At 39.2% G+C, this 15923-nt stretch overlaps 1 protein-coding gene across 5 annotated transcripts in view; it reads left to right on the top strand.

Annotated features, from left to right (window-relative positions):
* pcsk5b (proprotein convertase subtilisin/kexin type 5b) overlaps positions 1-15923 on the top strand; it is a 95962-nt gene that overhangs the window by 24236 nt on the left and 55803 nt on the right. For all 5 annotated transcript variants that reach the window (XM_008418533.2, XM_008418534.2, XM_008418535.2 and 2 more), the window contains exons 3-8: positions 1547-1699; positions 4373-4516; positions 6583-6659; positions 12354-12442; positions 13313-13485; positions 15221-15433. In XM_008418533.2, coding sequence (XP_008416755.1) covers positions 1547-1699; positions 4373-4516; positions 6583-6659; positions 12354-12442; positions 13313-13485; positions 15221-15433 — 849 coding nt within the window. The remainder of the gene's footprint in view (positions 1-1546; positions 1700-4372; positions 4517-6582; positions 6660-12353; positions 12443-13312; positions 13486-15220; positions 15434-15923) is intronic.

The raw sequence follows: 15923 nt of genomic DNA, 5'->3' as shown, positions 1-15923 counted from the left end.
TTGTTCTAATCTCCTTAAAGAAAAGTCAGGCGTCTAATATCATTATCAGCTGGTAAAAGCCTGATTGGTGTTTCTTAAAGGTTTAAAGCCGACTGGTTTTATTGTACAGGCTTCTGTGTTCACAAGTCTATGACAAAGACACTTAATTTGATCCTTTTTTCCTTTTTTTGCTTGCAGGGTTATTTATAAAAGATATATTGACTAAAGAAATTGCATAAAGAATTACCAGGTATTTTGTCAGTATTTTTTTACTTTTAACAACAGAAATTGCAGTTGTCTTGTTAACCCTTTTTGCAAATTATTCCATATTGTGTCACCATACGTTTTTCAGTTTAAATTGCTACTTTTTTTTTTTTTTTTTTTTTTTTTAGCATTTTTGGAGATTTATTTAAAGAACTGTAACAAATGCTGTTTATTTTTTAACCAATTAGTAACATAGTAGCTAAAGATTCATGTTAAAATTGGCTTTTAAACACTTGTTCCTTCAGTTTGCTGCTTACTTTAAATACATTTTAGTCCGTATTGTGTGAGTAAAAACTAGATAAAATACCAGGAAGATCTTCAAAGAGTCTGAAAGCTTCTTGGCTATAAACGCCATCTTTAGCACCAGTTTTCCAAATGTGAAATATAAACAAACAGTCAGGGTTAAAACTTATACAAAGCGATGGGATTTGTCGTCTTTGTAGCATATGTTTATGTGCAAATTTAAATTCTATACTATTTTCCTTTCTTCTCCATGCATGTTGTGTCTGGTCCCATCTTTTGCTGCTGTCTGAGCGTAAACTCTTGAAAGTATGAAACCTGCTAGACTAAACACAAAGAAGCAGACTTCAGTAGTGGGTTCAGCCGTCCTGCCCTGATCCAGAAAAATGCTGTTTTTGAAATCGGAAAATTTTGTCTAAAACCGGGATGAACTTTTTTCCAAGGACTGGCATGTGCTTGGAAGCAAGCATGCAACATTTGAGAGATTGATGTCACCTGGGAGACTTTTACGAGTTCTTAGCAAATGATTTTCAATCAGAAAATACAAGATTACCTTTTATTTATTTGTTGGTTTTTTTTTTGTCTTGGGTTATTGTGATGCTTTTTCCTAAACACATTTTGGATAGTCTCCCTTTTTAACTTGTAAAATCTTTACTGCTTTTACAGTTGAAACCAGATTTTTCCAACCACTTTAAAATTCATATAAACGTCATACTTTTTTAATACCCTCATTTTTTCAATACCTAAAAGAAAATCAGACTAAACCTTTCATTTTTAGATCAGTTGGGATCACCAAAGAAATTTCGTCTTACAGTTTAGTTAAGTCCCTTTTCAATGTTTTATTTGGTTCTTGTGGTAAATTAGGACGGGGGGGGGGGGTTTATGTATTCATCTATGCTTTATCTTGTTTCTTATTGGGTTATCTGAGGGCTAATTTTCATTGTGTGTTTAATTATTAGCAGTGATCTCTGCTAAATTACACCTGTGTGTGTGTGTGTGTGTGTGTGTGTGTGTGTGTGTGTGTGTGTGCGTGCGTGTGTGTGTGTGTGTGTGCTTGTTTTAGGTGGAGTGGATAGAACAGCAGGTGGTGAAGAGGAGGATCAAGAGGGATTACAAACCTGTCCCACCCCTTTCCCAGACGAGCCCCGCCCAGAACAGCGTGGCCCAGAACAACATTTTCTACAATGATGCGAAGTGGAGCAGCATGTGGTATATTGTAAGTGCACTGTATATTCAGAGGACTGTGTGCTGCCCACTTTTTCCCCAGTTTGTGGGTCAAAGGTCTGGTTGTGTTGTGACGTGGCCCTGATTACTGCAGTGTCAGTGGAGCAGAGGGATTTATGTGCCTGTTTTCTGTGAAATCAAGCAATCGTGGTTGTTTTTATGGAGAAATGTCCTCCTTTACTGCATGAAAAACAGCTAGGAGAAGCCTGGTTTGTATCGGTTGCATTTGGGCGCTTATCACAGGTGTTTACTTACTGTACACCTTCAGATCATTGCTCCTTTAGGTATACATTTTCTGTGTATGTGACCGGTCGAGTGTCCTCGACTCTGTCAATTGTTAACTTGATTTAGATAAATCCTGATACTTTGACCGGAGATTTTGGGGTGTTTCAACTGGGGGATGAAACTCTCTGAACTGCATGTTTTTAGGTTTACAGTGGGGTTGGAGGAAAAAAAAAAAACATCTTCCTTGAAAAAAACAGAAGTACAGTTGAAACAATGAAAATGTTTTTTTCTAACTTAACACACAAGCAGAAATTTCCTTAGTGGGATGGTATTAAGTATTTTAAAGGCATATAGTGCCATTTTAAAGCACAATTACGTAACTTTCTCACCTTTAGTTGTTATAAAAGTGCTGCATAACATAACTTTGTAATTTGACATCTCGAAATTAGGCATCTGTCTCTTTAAGAAGCTCCGACTTTTTCCTCACACTCTATCTTCTTTACATAATCACAACGATGTTTGTCCATTATGGCATTTACAACCCTGTCTTCAGAGCGTTGGACTGAGAAATGGTTTGTATGATAAACTCAGCAGACTCCATTCTACCAGGTGTTTGCTAATTGCAGCTGCCACTCATCTGAAGGAGCTCAGTTAATGATTGGACGCTGCAGGTCCAAGGAAGAGCTTTGTGTCAATGGGCGCCACTTTGAGAGCAAGCGTTTAGGTGCCCCTGAGTGGTTGCCATGGGAGACTAAAACAACATCATAGCATGATATGAAGCTTTAAAAAGTAGATTTTACATAATAGCTCCCCTTTAAGTAGCTAAAAGGTAAAGTCATTGTTGACAGTTGTGCACCTAAATTTCACTTTGACCCTGAAACGAATGAAATTGGACACGTTTGACTAACATTTTCATTGAGCGATAAGGGATTGCCAACTCAAACAAAAGGCGCCGTCGGCCTGTGCATCTACAGCAGTCGTGTAATTTTATTGCAAGTGTCGCACTGTGAGATTGCTCTCATAAAACCCTGGCAGTAATGTTTTGTCGTACGACATAATATCATTTTAAATTGTCTAGTGAGTAGATAATTAGTTCTTCAAATATAGCTGCAATCTAGAGAGAGTAAAGTGCTTCCAACATTTTATTTATATTTTTTCCTTTAATTGTCTCATGAGAATTAGGGAAGTTACTCTTTCGTCTGTAAGCAGTTTCAGTTTACAGCGCCACCTGCCTGTTTGCCGCCTCATTTGCCTCCAGCCTGCACGATTTTAGAGCTGCCGGTGCTACGGGTGATTAAAGTGTGTTATCTGCTGAAAAGGCACAAATCTAACTGCATTGTAAAATGTTTTCTTAGTTTCAAGATGTTGTTGTGCTCCAAACAGTCTGTAGCCTCTTTACCAAAACACGTCTGCCATAAACTCACAGAGACAAGCCGCCTCTCTGCTCCCTTTGGCGAGTCATAAATCACAAGTGGAGATGGTGATATCCCGGTCAACTGTGAGCGCTCAGAAATGACAGGAGTTGTGGTGCAGCAGAGACGACGGCAGTGGGAATAAAAACTGTGCTGCACTGACCTCTTAACATTTCAAAACAATAATGTCGGATGCTTCAAATTTAGATTGCATATCTCACCTGAGTGGCAGAAATGTGCCAATCTCGGATGTATGCTTAATGTGAACTGAAGATGTGATTTACCTTTATATTTTAAAAAGTAATCAAAGAGAAACTTAATGTAATTACATTACTCTGATAAGGTAATCAAAACAGTTACGGTACTCTTATTTGGTCCAACCGCGTCTTGGGTATTCTGTCTTTGCTGCAATGTTATGCGATTATGTTGACACTCTAGGAAATCAAAAGCACTGCTAATGTGTGAGTGTATTTGTTCAGTGTAGAAATTACAATTTGAGCAGAACAACTTTTAGTTTTCTTATTGACATACAAACTCTGCTTCATCACTGTTAAATGTTTGATGACAACTGAAAACATCTAAAATTCAGCCAGACTGAATTGAATTACGCTTTTTTTTGTGTGTGTTTTAGTTTATTATTTTCTGGCTTTCCTACATGACTTATAGATGTTTTTTTTAGGATGAAATTCAATAATGTTATTGTCTCAATTTAGCTTTTTATTTTTCATATTTTGTTGGTTTCTCCACAAATGAGATTTAGGTAGTTTTTTTTTCAGGACATATAGTTTTTTCTTGACTGTATGATTTGACCAAGTTGGATAAAACTGGAAAAAAAACCCTCCAAATAAACCAAACATAAACAAGTTTGAGCTTGTTTATGTCCGATTGTGCAATGTTTACTCTGGATCCTTGCTGTAAATTAGCAGCACTTCATGTGGGAATGTCCTCAACCTTTTCCACCTCACAGCTTTATTTACCCTCCATTTTCTCCTGACCTCTCTCCTCTCCATCTGCTTCCGTCCCTGCAGCACTGCAACGACGACGTCCACAACTGCCAGTCGGACATGAACATCATGGGGGCGTGGAAGAGGGGCTACACGGGTAAAGACGTGGTGGTCACCATTCTGGACGACGGGATTGAGCGGACCCACCCGGACCTTTCTCAGAACTACGTGAGTGTGTATGTATGCGCGTGCAGGACGACTATGAGCGGCAGTGTGTTTATGTTGGGTGTCGTCAGTGACTTGAAAGTGTTGATCTTTGTAAGTACTGTTGCTTACGTGTGAGGTTTGGGTAGGTATGCAAACTATGCTGTAGTCTCTGGGCTATAGATTTATATTGTGTCTTAAAAGGTCAGGCTTATAGAAAGATCTTTTGTTAATATAATAAAAGTCTAAAAAATGTGAAAAATGTAAACCTCAAAAGGAATTTTTATCTGATAATCGCAAATTATATTTTAGTCAGAAGCTTCTTTAAACTTGTTAGAGTATATCTAGGCTGTAAGTATAGCAAATGCAAAAGTAAATATAAAGTTTTCCACTTTTTGTCACAAGTCAAACTTGAACGTTAATGTATGTTATTGATATTTTTTAGCTTTTAGACCAACACAAGGCAGTGCCTATTTATGTGGCGCAGGGGAAAGAATGTGTGGTCTTCCAAAAACGTGGTGTGCAAAACTAATCAGTAAATCTGTGGAGGCCTCAGAGGGTTTCTTAGAGAACATCAGTGAGCAAACAGATTCATGACGAAGGAGTCTCAGAAACGACACAGGATTAACAGAAGCATTCATGAAATGGAAAGTATGGGACAACTAAAAACCAGTGAAAACATGAGCATCCAGCTAAACTCATGGACCGAGAGAGGATGCATTTAATCAGAGAAGCCCATCAAATAGGCTCCTATCAAATTATCTCCTTTGGAGAAACTGAGAGCTAAGCAGGAGGAATCAGTTGACAAGACAACAACGTGTTATGAGTCGATGACAGATGGAGGCTACCAATTGTTCTCCATCCAGTCTGACTGAGCTTGAGGCTTCGTCCCCATTTTCAATGGAAAATTAGGAAAAAAATTGAGTTCCTGGATGTGGAAAGATGCTGGAGCAAGGATGTCCAAAGTCCGGCTCGGGGGCTGTTTGTGGCCTTGGACTGTTTTTCAAGAATAATATTTATTAAGCCTTTCCTTTTTACCCAGGGTAAAACTATTACTGACAATTTTCGGTTTTAGGAAAATTGTCAGGAATAGTATTTGTCTGTTTAAACTTTTATCATAAGTAGAACCACATTTATTTAGAGGCTTTTCCTGAAAAACTGACTTTGCTGCACCCAAATTTATTGAACTCTGCTGAACATAGCAAGCGTTGCGAAAGAACGTGACCCAAATCCTGTTCAAACGAGGATAAAATTATTTTAAACATAATTTCTTTTAATAAAATCATTTCAAATGTTTGGATCGCTGATGAGTAACGTCCTTTTCCTACAAAATAAAATTAAATAAAAAATCAGCCAACTTTGCTTGATGTTATTCATTTGTTTTTTTCTTTCTTGGCCTTTGAGTATTTAGACTCGATGTCGATGTGACAAAAACTTTGGACGCCCCTGCGGTAGAGCAATACCTCTAAACACTTTTACAGTGGTCTAAAAATCATAAAGTGAGAGGTGCTGTGCACAAGTATTTGCCGTCTTTTCAGATTTTCATTTAGAAAATGTTTCGGAATAAAAGTAAAGTACTTTTACTTCCACTTAACTGTGCAGAACTTCATGGTGTTCTGTTACAAGACATAATAAAAATCTAAGCAAAGCAAAAGTTCTTGAGCTATTTGTACTTTTGAAAGGTGCCGTCCATGTTGTTGTACATCTCTAGTTACATAGATGATGAAGGGATGATGAAGTTTGTCAGGTATTTAGGTAAACATATTGGCCTCAGGCAGCTGGTAAGGCCATCAGTCAGAGTGACTCCTCCTGTTTGACGGGGCCTGTGCTGCGGTTATTAACTCCTCCTAATGCCAGGAGTTGTTTATGCTGAAGGCTGAAATGCTCGGCACAGTGGAATAACTACAATTGCATTCAATTTACAGAACTGTTATGACTCTAATGTGAACTATTTGTTCAGGCTGGATTCGCGTTTTGACGATCCACTGACATGACCGTGTTGGGCTTTGTCAACAATTTTTTCCTCCTGTTTTTATTAGAAGTTAATTTGAAGTTTCATATACTTGATTTCATCTTGGTGTCTCTTCCAGGATCCTCAGGCAAGCTATGATGTCAACAGCAACGATCTGGATCCCATGCCGCGATACGACGCAACCAATGAGAACAAGTAAGAAAAAATATTTTCACAAAAAGAACGAATCATAGACAAGAAGGGTATACTTGCTCTTCTTCATCTTGGAGTGCTTTCATGCTGTTTTTGAAGCGGTTGTGTCCTGATGGATTAGTTCAGTCCTGACTTTGTTGTGGTTTTGCTGAGTGACAGAGAATTTGATTGTGACATTTGTGGGAAGCTTGTGGTTTTTTCTGTTTGGAAGAATGTGAATGTGAGTGTCTGTGTAAGAATGGGGAGAAAAACAAACTCACTTGTCTATGCACTTGTCTTGTGCCAGCTTGGCTTTGGCTCAGCAAGTGATTCCCCCTCCTCTCCCTTTTTCTTTTTTTGTTTGATTGTGTGTTTGGCTGCAGCAACACAAGTGTCGTGGCAGTGGCTCAGTCCCTGCTGGTGACATCTTAAAGAGACAGACATGAGGGCCGCAGATGCAGCTGAATGAGCTCCAGGTTGAATTTTTCATTTATAAGGCTTTGGGTGTTGCTGTTTTATGACCTTTTGTATTAGTATCATAGAGTGGAGCGGTTTTATTTTTTTTAATTCAGACGTCTTTAGTGGAAACATCTTTCATGCTGATATGAGGTAACTGGCATGTTGAAGCCAGTCTTCAGCTCAGGGTTCACTTTTAGCCTTGGGAAAAAAAAAACACAAAGTCTATAAAATTGTTTCATTATCAAAACTTTTTTCCTTTTATTTTCAAAATGACAAAGGCCCAGGAATGCTTAAAGGGCATATTATGCAATATTTAGCTTTTGAGCTTTATGTCTTGTTATCAGAAACATACCCAGGGTGATGTTTTGACGCATTCATGGATGTTTGAGGAATCCTTGACCTCCCGCCCCACATCGCAGCTCTTCCCTGCACCTCCCCCACTCAGCTCCACCAGACTAGCGGCAGAAGCAATTGGCAAACACCTGGTGGAAATGTGCATCTACTGAGCTCCTAAGTTTGGTCAATGGACGGCATGGAGAAGCTTTATTGTGATGATGCGTTGAAAGAGGAGGGTCGAAAAGGACAGGAGGTTCTTAAAGAGACAGAAGCCCAATTTTAAGGAGTTAAATATGGAAATTTCGTGCATCAAATATAGAAGTTTGGTAACACTAAATTTGAAGGGGGGTGAATAAGACTGTCATGACACTGTCATAAACATGATATAACACATGTCATGAACATGAATAAGCCTTCATGAATATTTATGACTGTTGTCACAAAGCATCATTCGGTAAATTATGACACTTTTAATACAAAGTTGGCATTATTCAAAATGTCTTTGTTATGACACATTGACGTTAACCAATAAATCATTACTGTTTAAACTTTACCTTTAATAACATAAAGTTACCTAATTTTTAAAGTGCAATCAGTAATACTTTTATAACAAATTTATATCAGTAATGATTTCTTATTCACCCCCCTTCAAATAAAGTGTTACCAGAAGTTTCTAGGTGGATCTACTCAGTAGTGGAGGTTTTATGACTTTGGTCCATAAAGTTTTCAGCAATGGCTGCCTTTTTTACACTAAAAAAAACAGGAATACTGGTATGATTTAAAAAAAAAAATTCATATATATGACACAAACAGAAAACAAACAGAAGCTGTCACTCGATAGTCCTTTATGGTCTGAAATGTATCAGAAGCAACACAGGATTAACAGAAACATTCATGAAAATATCCATAAGGATATTAGAACTGGATCCAAATGAACTTGTGTACAGAAAATAAGATGTTCTGGTGGCTCCATCTGCTGAAAATTGGTTCTGGTTGAGCAGAGAGATCCACGAGCGACTGCAACACAGACGTGATTACAGTGGAAAATACAGACACAAGCACTAGAGAACGAAAAGAAGGCCAGATAGACAGTTTTATGGATAACTGCGATAACGTGAACAGGTTGGACAGTGTATTAGAGGGAGCTAATTAACTGGCTAAAAAGAAAGATTACTAATCAATAGTCACTTTATTTGTTTGAGTTTTATGTTTACAGCTGAACAGGTTCTTTTTAATCCTGTGTAAGGTAATAATTAGTCTGAAAAAAAAAAGTAAAAGTCAGAAAATGTGAAATCTAAGCAGAAAATTATAAATGTATATCCAAACTTTACCAGTAGTTGGTTTAAAAAAAAAAAAAAGAAAAAGAAACTGATCAACTAACAGCAATATAAACGGTTTTCACACTTAGATTTTCAGGTGAATGTGAGACAATTTGCTCGAGTTTTCCTGCAGATGCTGCTCGCACATGCATTTCACAGCTGGAGGTTTTCTGCTGGAGACGTGCTCTCACAGCTGGAAATGTGAGCGAGATGCGGAGGCGCGAGCTGGAGACAAGTCATGATGTGGAAATCACTGTCTTTACAACTGGAAGATGGCAAATGAAAGCTCGTTCTTGTTGATGCGACTCCCACATGTATCTGAATGGGGAGTACGGCACATATTTGTGTACACTGATTGAATATCTCAGGGCTGATATAATTTGTGGAAAACTGTTACGTTCCTATTGCAGAACCCTCAAGCAGAGTAGAGGTCATCTGGACTTTCCTGCGACTTTTGCAGCTGCAAAGCATTAAACTGGCTTTAAAGGTGCAAGAATCTGTAAGAAAGCGGCAGATTTCATCTCCCTTCATCTCCATAGATCTTCTGCAGGATTTGGTTCAGAACTGAGTGTTGGAGAATTTAAAGCGGCCCGACTCAGCTTTCTTTCAGCAGTTCAGTCCGGTCGTGTTATTACATTGTTTTGCCAAAAACAAAGTACTCTGTCTCTTCACATTTTGCTCAAAAGCACATCATAATTTCCTGATACAGGCAGCAGTTCAGTCATGATCAATCCCTCAACATCAAACGTCAAAATCTCAAAAAAAAAAGAAAAAAAAAAGGAAACTTCATATTTCATTTAGTCTTACAGGTCGAGTTCAACTTAAGAGTCACCCTCTTTCTGTCTGTCACTCAACAGTTATTTTACAGTCATATGAAAAAGTTTGGGCACCCCTATTAATCTTAATCATTTTTGTTTCTAGATATTTGGGTGTTTGCAACAGCTATTTCAGTTTGATATATCTAATAACTGATGGACACGGTAATATTTCAGTATTGAAATGAGGTTTATTGTGCTAACAGAAAATATGCAATATGCATCAAAACAAAATTTGACAGGTGCAAAAATTTGGGTACCCTTATCATTTTATTGATTTGAATACTCCAAACTACTTTTCACTGACTTACTGAAGCACAAAATTGGTTTGGTAACCTCATTAAGCTTTGAACGTCATAGCCAGGTGTAGCCAATCATGAGAAAAGGTATTCAATGTGGCCAAATCCAAGTTGTTCTCCTATTTGAATCTCGTCTGAAGAGCGGCATCATGGGCACCTCAAAGCAGCTCTCAAATGATCTGAAAACAAAGATTGTTCAACAGAGTTGTTTAGGGGAAGGATACAAAAAGTTGTCTCAAGAGATTTAATCTGTCAGTTTCCACTGTGAGGAACATAGTAAGGAAATGGAAGACCACAGGGACAGTTCTTGTTAAGCCCAGAAGTGGCAGGCCAAGAAAAATATCAGAGGGGCAGAGAAGAAGAATGGTGAGAACAGTCAAGGACATCCCACAGACCACCTCCAAAGACCTGCAGCATCATCTTGCTGCAGATGGTGTCACTGTCAACAATTCAGCTCATTTTGCACAAGGAGAAGCTGTATGGGAGAGTGATGCGAAAGAAGCCGTTTCTGCAAGCACGCCACAGACAGAGCCGTTTTGAGATATGCAAAAGCACATTTGGACGAGCCAGCTTCAATTTGGAATAAGGTCCTGTGGACTGGTGAAACAATGATTGAGTTGTTTGGTCATAAAAAAAGCCATTATGCTTGGCGGCAAAAAAACACAGCTTTCCAAGAAAAACACTTGCTACCCACTGTAAAATTTGGTGGAGGTTCCATCATGCTTTGGGGCTGTGTGGCCAATGCCGACACTGGGAATCTTATTAAAGTTGAAGGTCGCATGGATTCCACTCAATATCAACAGATTCTTGAGAATAATGTTCAAGAATCAGTTACAAAGTTGAAGTTACGCTGGGGACGGATATTTCAGCAAGACAATGATCCAAAACACCGCTCCAAATCTACTCAGGCATTCATGCAGAGGAGCAATTACAATGTTCTGGAATGGCCATCCCAGTCCCCAGACCTGAATATCATTGAACATCTGTGGGATGATTTGAAGCAGGCTGTCCATGCTCGGCGACCATCAAACTTAACTGAACTGGAATTGTTTTGTAAAGAGGAATGGTCAAAAATACCTTCATCCGGGATCTAGGAACTCGTTAAAAGCTACAGAAAGTGACTAGAGGCTGTTATTTTTTCAAAAGGAGGATCTACTAAATATTAACATTCCTTTTCTGTTGAGGTGCCCATACTTTTGCACCTGTCAATTTTTGTGTTAATGCGTACTGCACTTTTTTTTTTTAGTCCAATAAACCTAATTTCAATACTGAAATATTACTGTGTCCATAAGTTATTGGTTGTATCAAACTGAAATAGCTGTTGCAAACACCCAAATATTTAGAAATAAAAATGATTAAGATTAATAGGGGTGCCCAAACTTTTTCAAAAGACTGTGGGTCTGAAATAGAAAGAATATATAAATATATTTAAAATTGCAGTTAAATATACTTGTATAGGGTTCTTTTTTCTGATTAAAAACAAAGTATGAGATGAAAGAATGTGAAGAAATTATTAAACTGGCATCGGTGTCTGCACTCAAGTGAAGGTTGGCTGAATTTCTAGCCCTCATGAATGGTTCATTTTAAAGAACTGATTCAAGATATTTGTTACACCATCAGCATCAAGTGAGGATGTTTCAGTGTGCAGTTCTGCTGCGTAAATCAATTTAAGTTACCTTGACAGGATTTGACACGCAAACTTTATTTAGCCTAAAATTATTATTTTATTTTATTTTATTTTATTTTATTTTATTTATTTCTTTTGATGGTGGTGGATTTTTTTAAAACTGTTTGCTGGTTTTCCATGGCTTCTTTTAGAGATTGTTTTTATTTCATGGGGTTGTGTGTGTATGCGTGCGTGTGTGTGTGTGCGTGTGTGAGTTGTGATGCAGATGTTCTCTGTAGGAGGTGTGTGTGTGTGTGTTTGTGTACATCTGGAAAGCGGTGTTTTGGAGAAGGCAGCAGACACAAACACGCCATGTTTGTGTCATGGTCGCTGACCTGGCTCGATTGTCACTGCTGCAGTTACTCAGGGAATGTTACCCTCTCACGCACGTGTCAAACTTATTACTTTTAGGCATTGCTTAAGCTGTCTTTGTCCTCTTGCGGTGCAGTGGAAGTATACAGCTTGGGCGCTGCGCATAGAAAATGTCAAAACAAGGTCGCTGGATTTCTACATTTATAAAGAAGCGATTCTGATATATATATATATATATATATATATGCAGAAGATGTTCTGTACGTTTTCAGCCTGCATGTCTCTAAATGTACACTCTCTTTTTGTTTACAACTTCTTCAACCATGTTCATATTTTTAAAGGCCTGCGTTTTTCCTCCATCTATTCATTTTTCTGTAAAATCTGCATGTTTACATTACATACTTAGGTCCTACTGGTGTCTAAATTTACTTCTGTGAATTTGTACAGTTGCATCAACTGAGAATGTTTGAAATTGTGCAATGATAAGCTGTTTATTCCTGCTCTGTCCTCAGGCATGGTACACGCTGTGCAGGTGAAGTCGCTGCAGCTGCAAACAACTCTCACTGCATTGTGGGTATTGCCTACAATGCCAGAATAGGAGGTCAGTAGTTCAGTATGTTTAACTCTTGATTTAAAAAAAAGAAGTTTTTTTTAAGGTTTCAGTGTACTTTGTATGTTCTCCCATATGTTTTATAATTTATAAACCTGTAGTGTATCCCCAAATTATGTGAAATAAATTTCAAGGCATTTTAAATGTTCTTCACATTTTTTATTAGTTTATTATGGTTCATAATAAATAAATTGGGTTGATGTTATTCAGAGAACCCACCAGGCATGACAAACCTAAATGTTTTTAGATTTAATCCAGAGTCGATTTAACAAAATATATTGGAACTTTATTAAAGAGGATTAAGATGAAAGCTCTGAATCTAATAGTTGGAACAAAACAACTATTTTAATGTTTTTTTTGTTTCCATCTTCATTTGTACCGTCAGTAAAAGCACAGGGCGTTCTGATTAGAAAACCCCAGAGTTGGTGAAATTTCCAGTTTAGTTGTTCATGCCGATCAAATCGTTACCTGGATTTCACATCGATTGGGGGTATGCAAATCTATAAGCAGTGTCTCATCACAGGAATCATTCGGAGCAGTAAAAATTGACAAAAGGTAAAAAGCCAGACGTGCCCTTCACAGCCTAACAGAGTCACTAAATTTTACAGGAGACTCCCCCTCAGTTTTTTTTTCTTGTTTTTTCTGCTCAAGGCTTTGAAGGATTGTATTGCAGAAATGCAGTGCTTGTTAATTTCATATGTTTTCCTGAGGCAAAAGTGCAACACAGAAGTACTTGATAAGTTTGCTGGGTTTTGATTTATTACAGAATTATGAGAGGAGACATTTCAGTGACTGCCCTCTTCAATCTTTTTTTAAGTGGAAAAGATGAAGTGTTTGGTTTTGTTTCTGTTTGCACGCCAGGTGTCCGAATGCTGGACGGCGATGTCACGGACATGGTGGAGGCCAGGTCTCTGAGTCTCAACCCGCAGCACATCGATATTTACAGCGCCAGCTGGGGACCCGATGACGATGGGAAGACTGTGGACGGACCGGCGACTCTGGCCAGGCAGGCCTTTGAGAACGGCATCCGCATGGTGAGCACATTTGGATTCACATTCAACATGCAGAAATATCCCATCATATATAAACATGTAAACCACTAACCAGCCACAAAACTGCACATGAGCTAGAAGTGATCAGAGATATCTGTTACCAGTTTCTACCTACAGTCCTCCTCCTGACATTTCAGTGCGATGCTTCTTTATTAGCATATTTTCATTTGCATATTCATCGGCTGCTTTTCACACCAACAGAGTGGCGCTTATTGAGTCACAGGGCGCAGAGTGTCTGAGTCGAGTGGGAAGCTGCAGCAGAGGTCAATGGGGGTGAAGTGATTTAATGGCATAAACATAAGCCTGCACATTCACGCCGTTTGGTTTAGTCGGCTCTCTATTAATGAAGAAGATGTCGTAGTAGGGAGGGAGAAGAGTTAATGGTGTTTATCTGAATGTAGGGTGTAGACTGTATTATTGCTAGCTACAACCGTAAGTCTGTGGACAAAAAGAAAACGTGTAAAGGTGGAGGTTGTGAGGGGTTTACAGACGACAGAGGCGAGGGAGACGGCTGTCCGGCTGTGGGAGCCAGGCAGGTGGATCTGCCCCACTGTCCCCGTTCAGCTGGGTTAGTGAGGATGAGTGAAAGTGGCGTGCTTGTTAGTGTGACATGGACCTGAGAGGCACCCTGAAGAGATGGTTTACTCAGCGCTGAGGTGTTAGCAGTGTCACTGATGCTTGTGGTGAGAACTACATCCTGTGATGTGCTGCTATATATATGATTTAGTCAGATCTTAACTTGTCTGTGCCATGTTTATACAGCACTTAATCATTCTCCTGCCTCCTCTCCTTCACTATCCCCCATCCTTTTGTGTAATACCCCTTTTCCTTTGTTAACTGCTTATAAAAGTGCTCTCCATCACTTTCACCTGCCAGCCTTTAGTCCCGACTGATCCTCCTCTAGCTCACAGAGGGGCTTCATGCGCTTATCGCTGTCTAACAGAAGCCTTCTCTTGAAAAACTCCATCCTACCTTTTATTACCATGTATTAGTGTTTGTGAGTCTGTGTGTTTAGTGTGTATGTATGAGCAACTGGTGTGAACTCCAGTGCCAGTTTGTTTGTTGGATCCCCACCCCACACCCCCACCTACTCCTGGCTGATCCTGAGCGCTCTTGACAACCTCACTGTGTTGATTCAGACTGTATTAGTTTCCTTTCTGCTGTAGTAAGTTTTGACTACGTACACATATAGAATATGCTCATATATCTGGAAAAATTGGTGGAAAATCATTTTATTTTTAACCGATTTCAATATTTTTAAGACTTTGACAGGTGAGCAAATGTCCGTCAGAACTTTTTCCTTGCATCCGTATCTATTTAATAGCAGACGTTGTAGTGATCTCTGACATTTGCATATTTTACAAATATACAAATTAGACACCATAGATAAAAATTTTTATACATGCACCAAATTACAGCTGTGGTTGTCATGGTTACAACTTGTAAAGATGACAGTGCCATGCCTGACAGTAAATACTCTGAGGATGATGATGATTGTGAGAGCTTTGATGAACCGGACTTTGGGACCAAATGTAGAAAATTAGAGGGCCAATGTCCTTCTGATTTCAGCGTTTATTTTGAGTAAAGTTTTACTGAACCTTACTACAGTTTGAACTGTAATCCGATATAAGAATCCGTTGCTTATAACAGGGCTTCAACTGCACAGACATGAATCTCAAGATGAAACAAGTAGAGAAACTGCTTCTTTTCCTTTCAGGGAAGGAAGGGCCGCGGCTCTATATTTGTTTGGGCTTCAGGAAACGGCGGGCGCAGCAGAGACCACTGCTCCTGCGACGGCTACACCAACTCCATTTACACCATCTCCATTTCCAGCACGGCCGAGAGCGGACGAAAGCCCTGGTACCTGGAGGAGTGCTCGTCCACCCTGACCACCACGTACAGCAGCGGCGAGAACTACGACCGAAAGATCGTGAGTATCACACCGGCTTTGTGTTTGTTGGGTATGTTTGGGATTTTTTATTTTTACTTTTTTTTGTGCAAACTGATCGTCATGACTTCAAGATGTACATATTGAGTGTGCATCATCTTCTGTCAATCCTTTCTGTTATCAAATTAAAAGAAAAAGCAGGAAAAGAGCTGCAGCAGTTGTTCCCTGCAGGTGTGCTCGACAGCCCAACGTCTGTCTACAAGCACGCCACATTCCTCGCTTCCTAACTCAGCCAGCTGGCTCCAGTTGGTCACAAAGCCTCTTCTTCTTAAGAAGACATTTATTTTCTTCATTGTGAATGTGGTTAAAGCACCACGACTTTGTCTGACAGTTTTCAACCACATCACTGGGATGAACTAAGATGTCTGACCATGAAGAACTGGCTTGTTCAGCATCTTCTTGCTACATTCCTCACACTGACATTACACACACACACACACACACACGCACACACACACACACACACACACAC

The sequence above is a fragment of the Poecilia reticulata genome, linkage group LG9 (genome assembly GCF_000633615.1).
Source record: "Poecilia reticulata strain Guanapo linkage group LG9, Guppy_female_1.0+MT, whole genome shotgun sequence".
Taxonomy (NCBI): domain Eukaryota; kingdom Metazoa; phylum Chordata; class Actinopteri; order Cyprinodontiformes; family Poeciliidae; genus Poecilia; species Poecilia reticulata.
The sequence above is the reverse complement of the archived record's forward strand: the minus strand, read 5'-3'. Positions and strand labels throughout refer to the sequence as shown.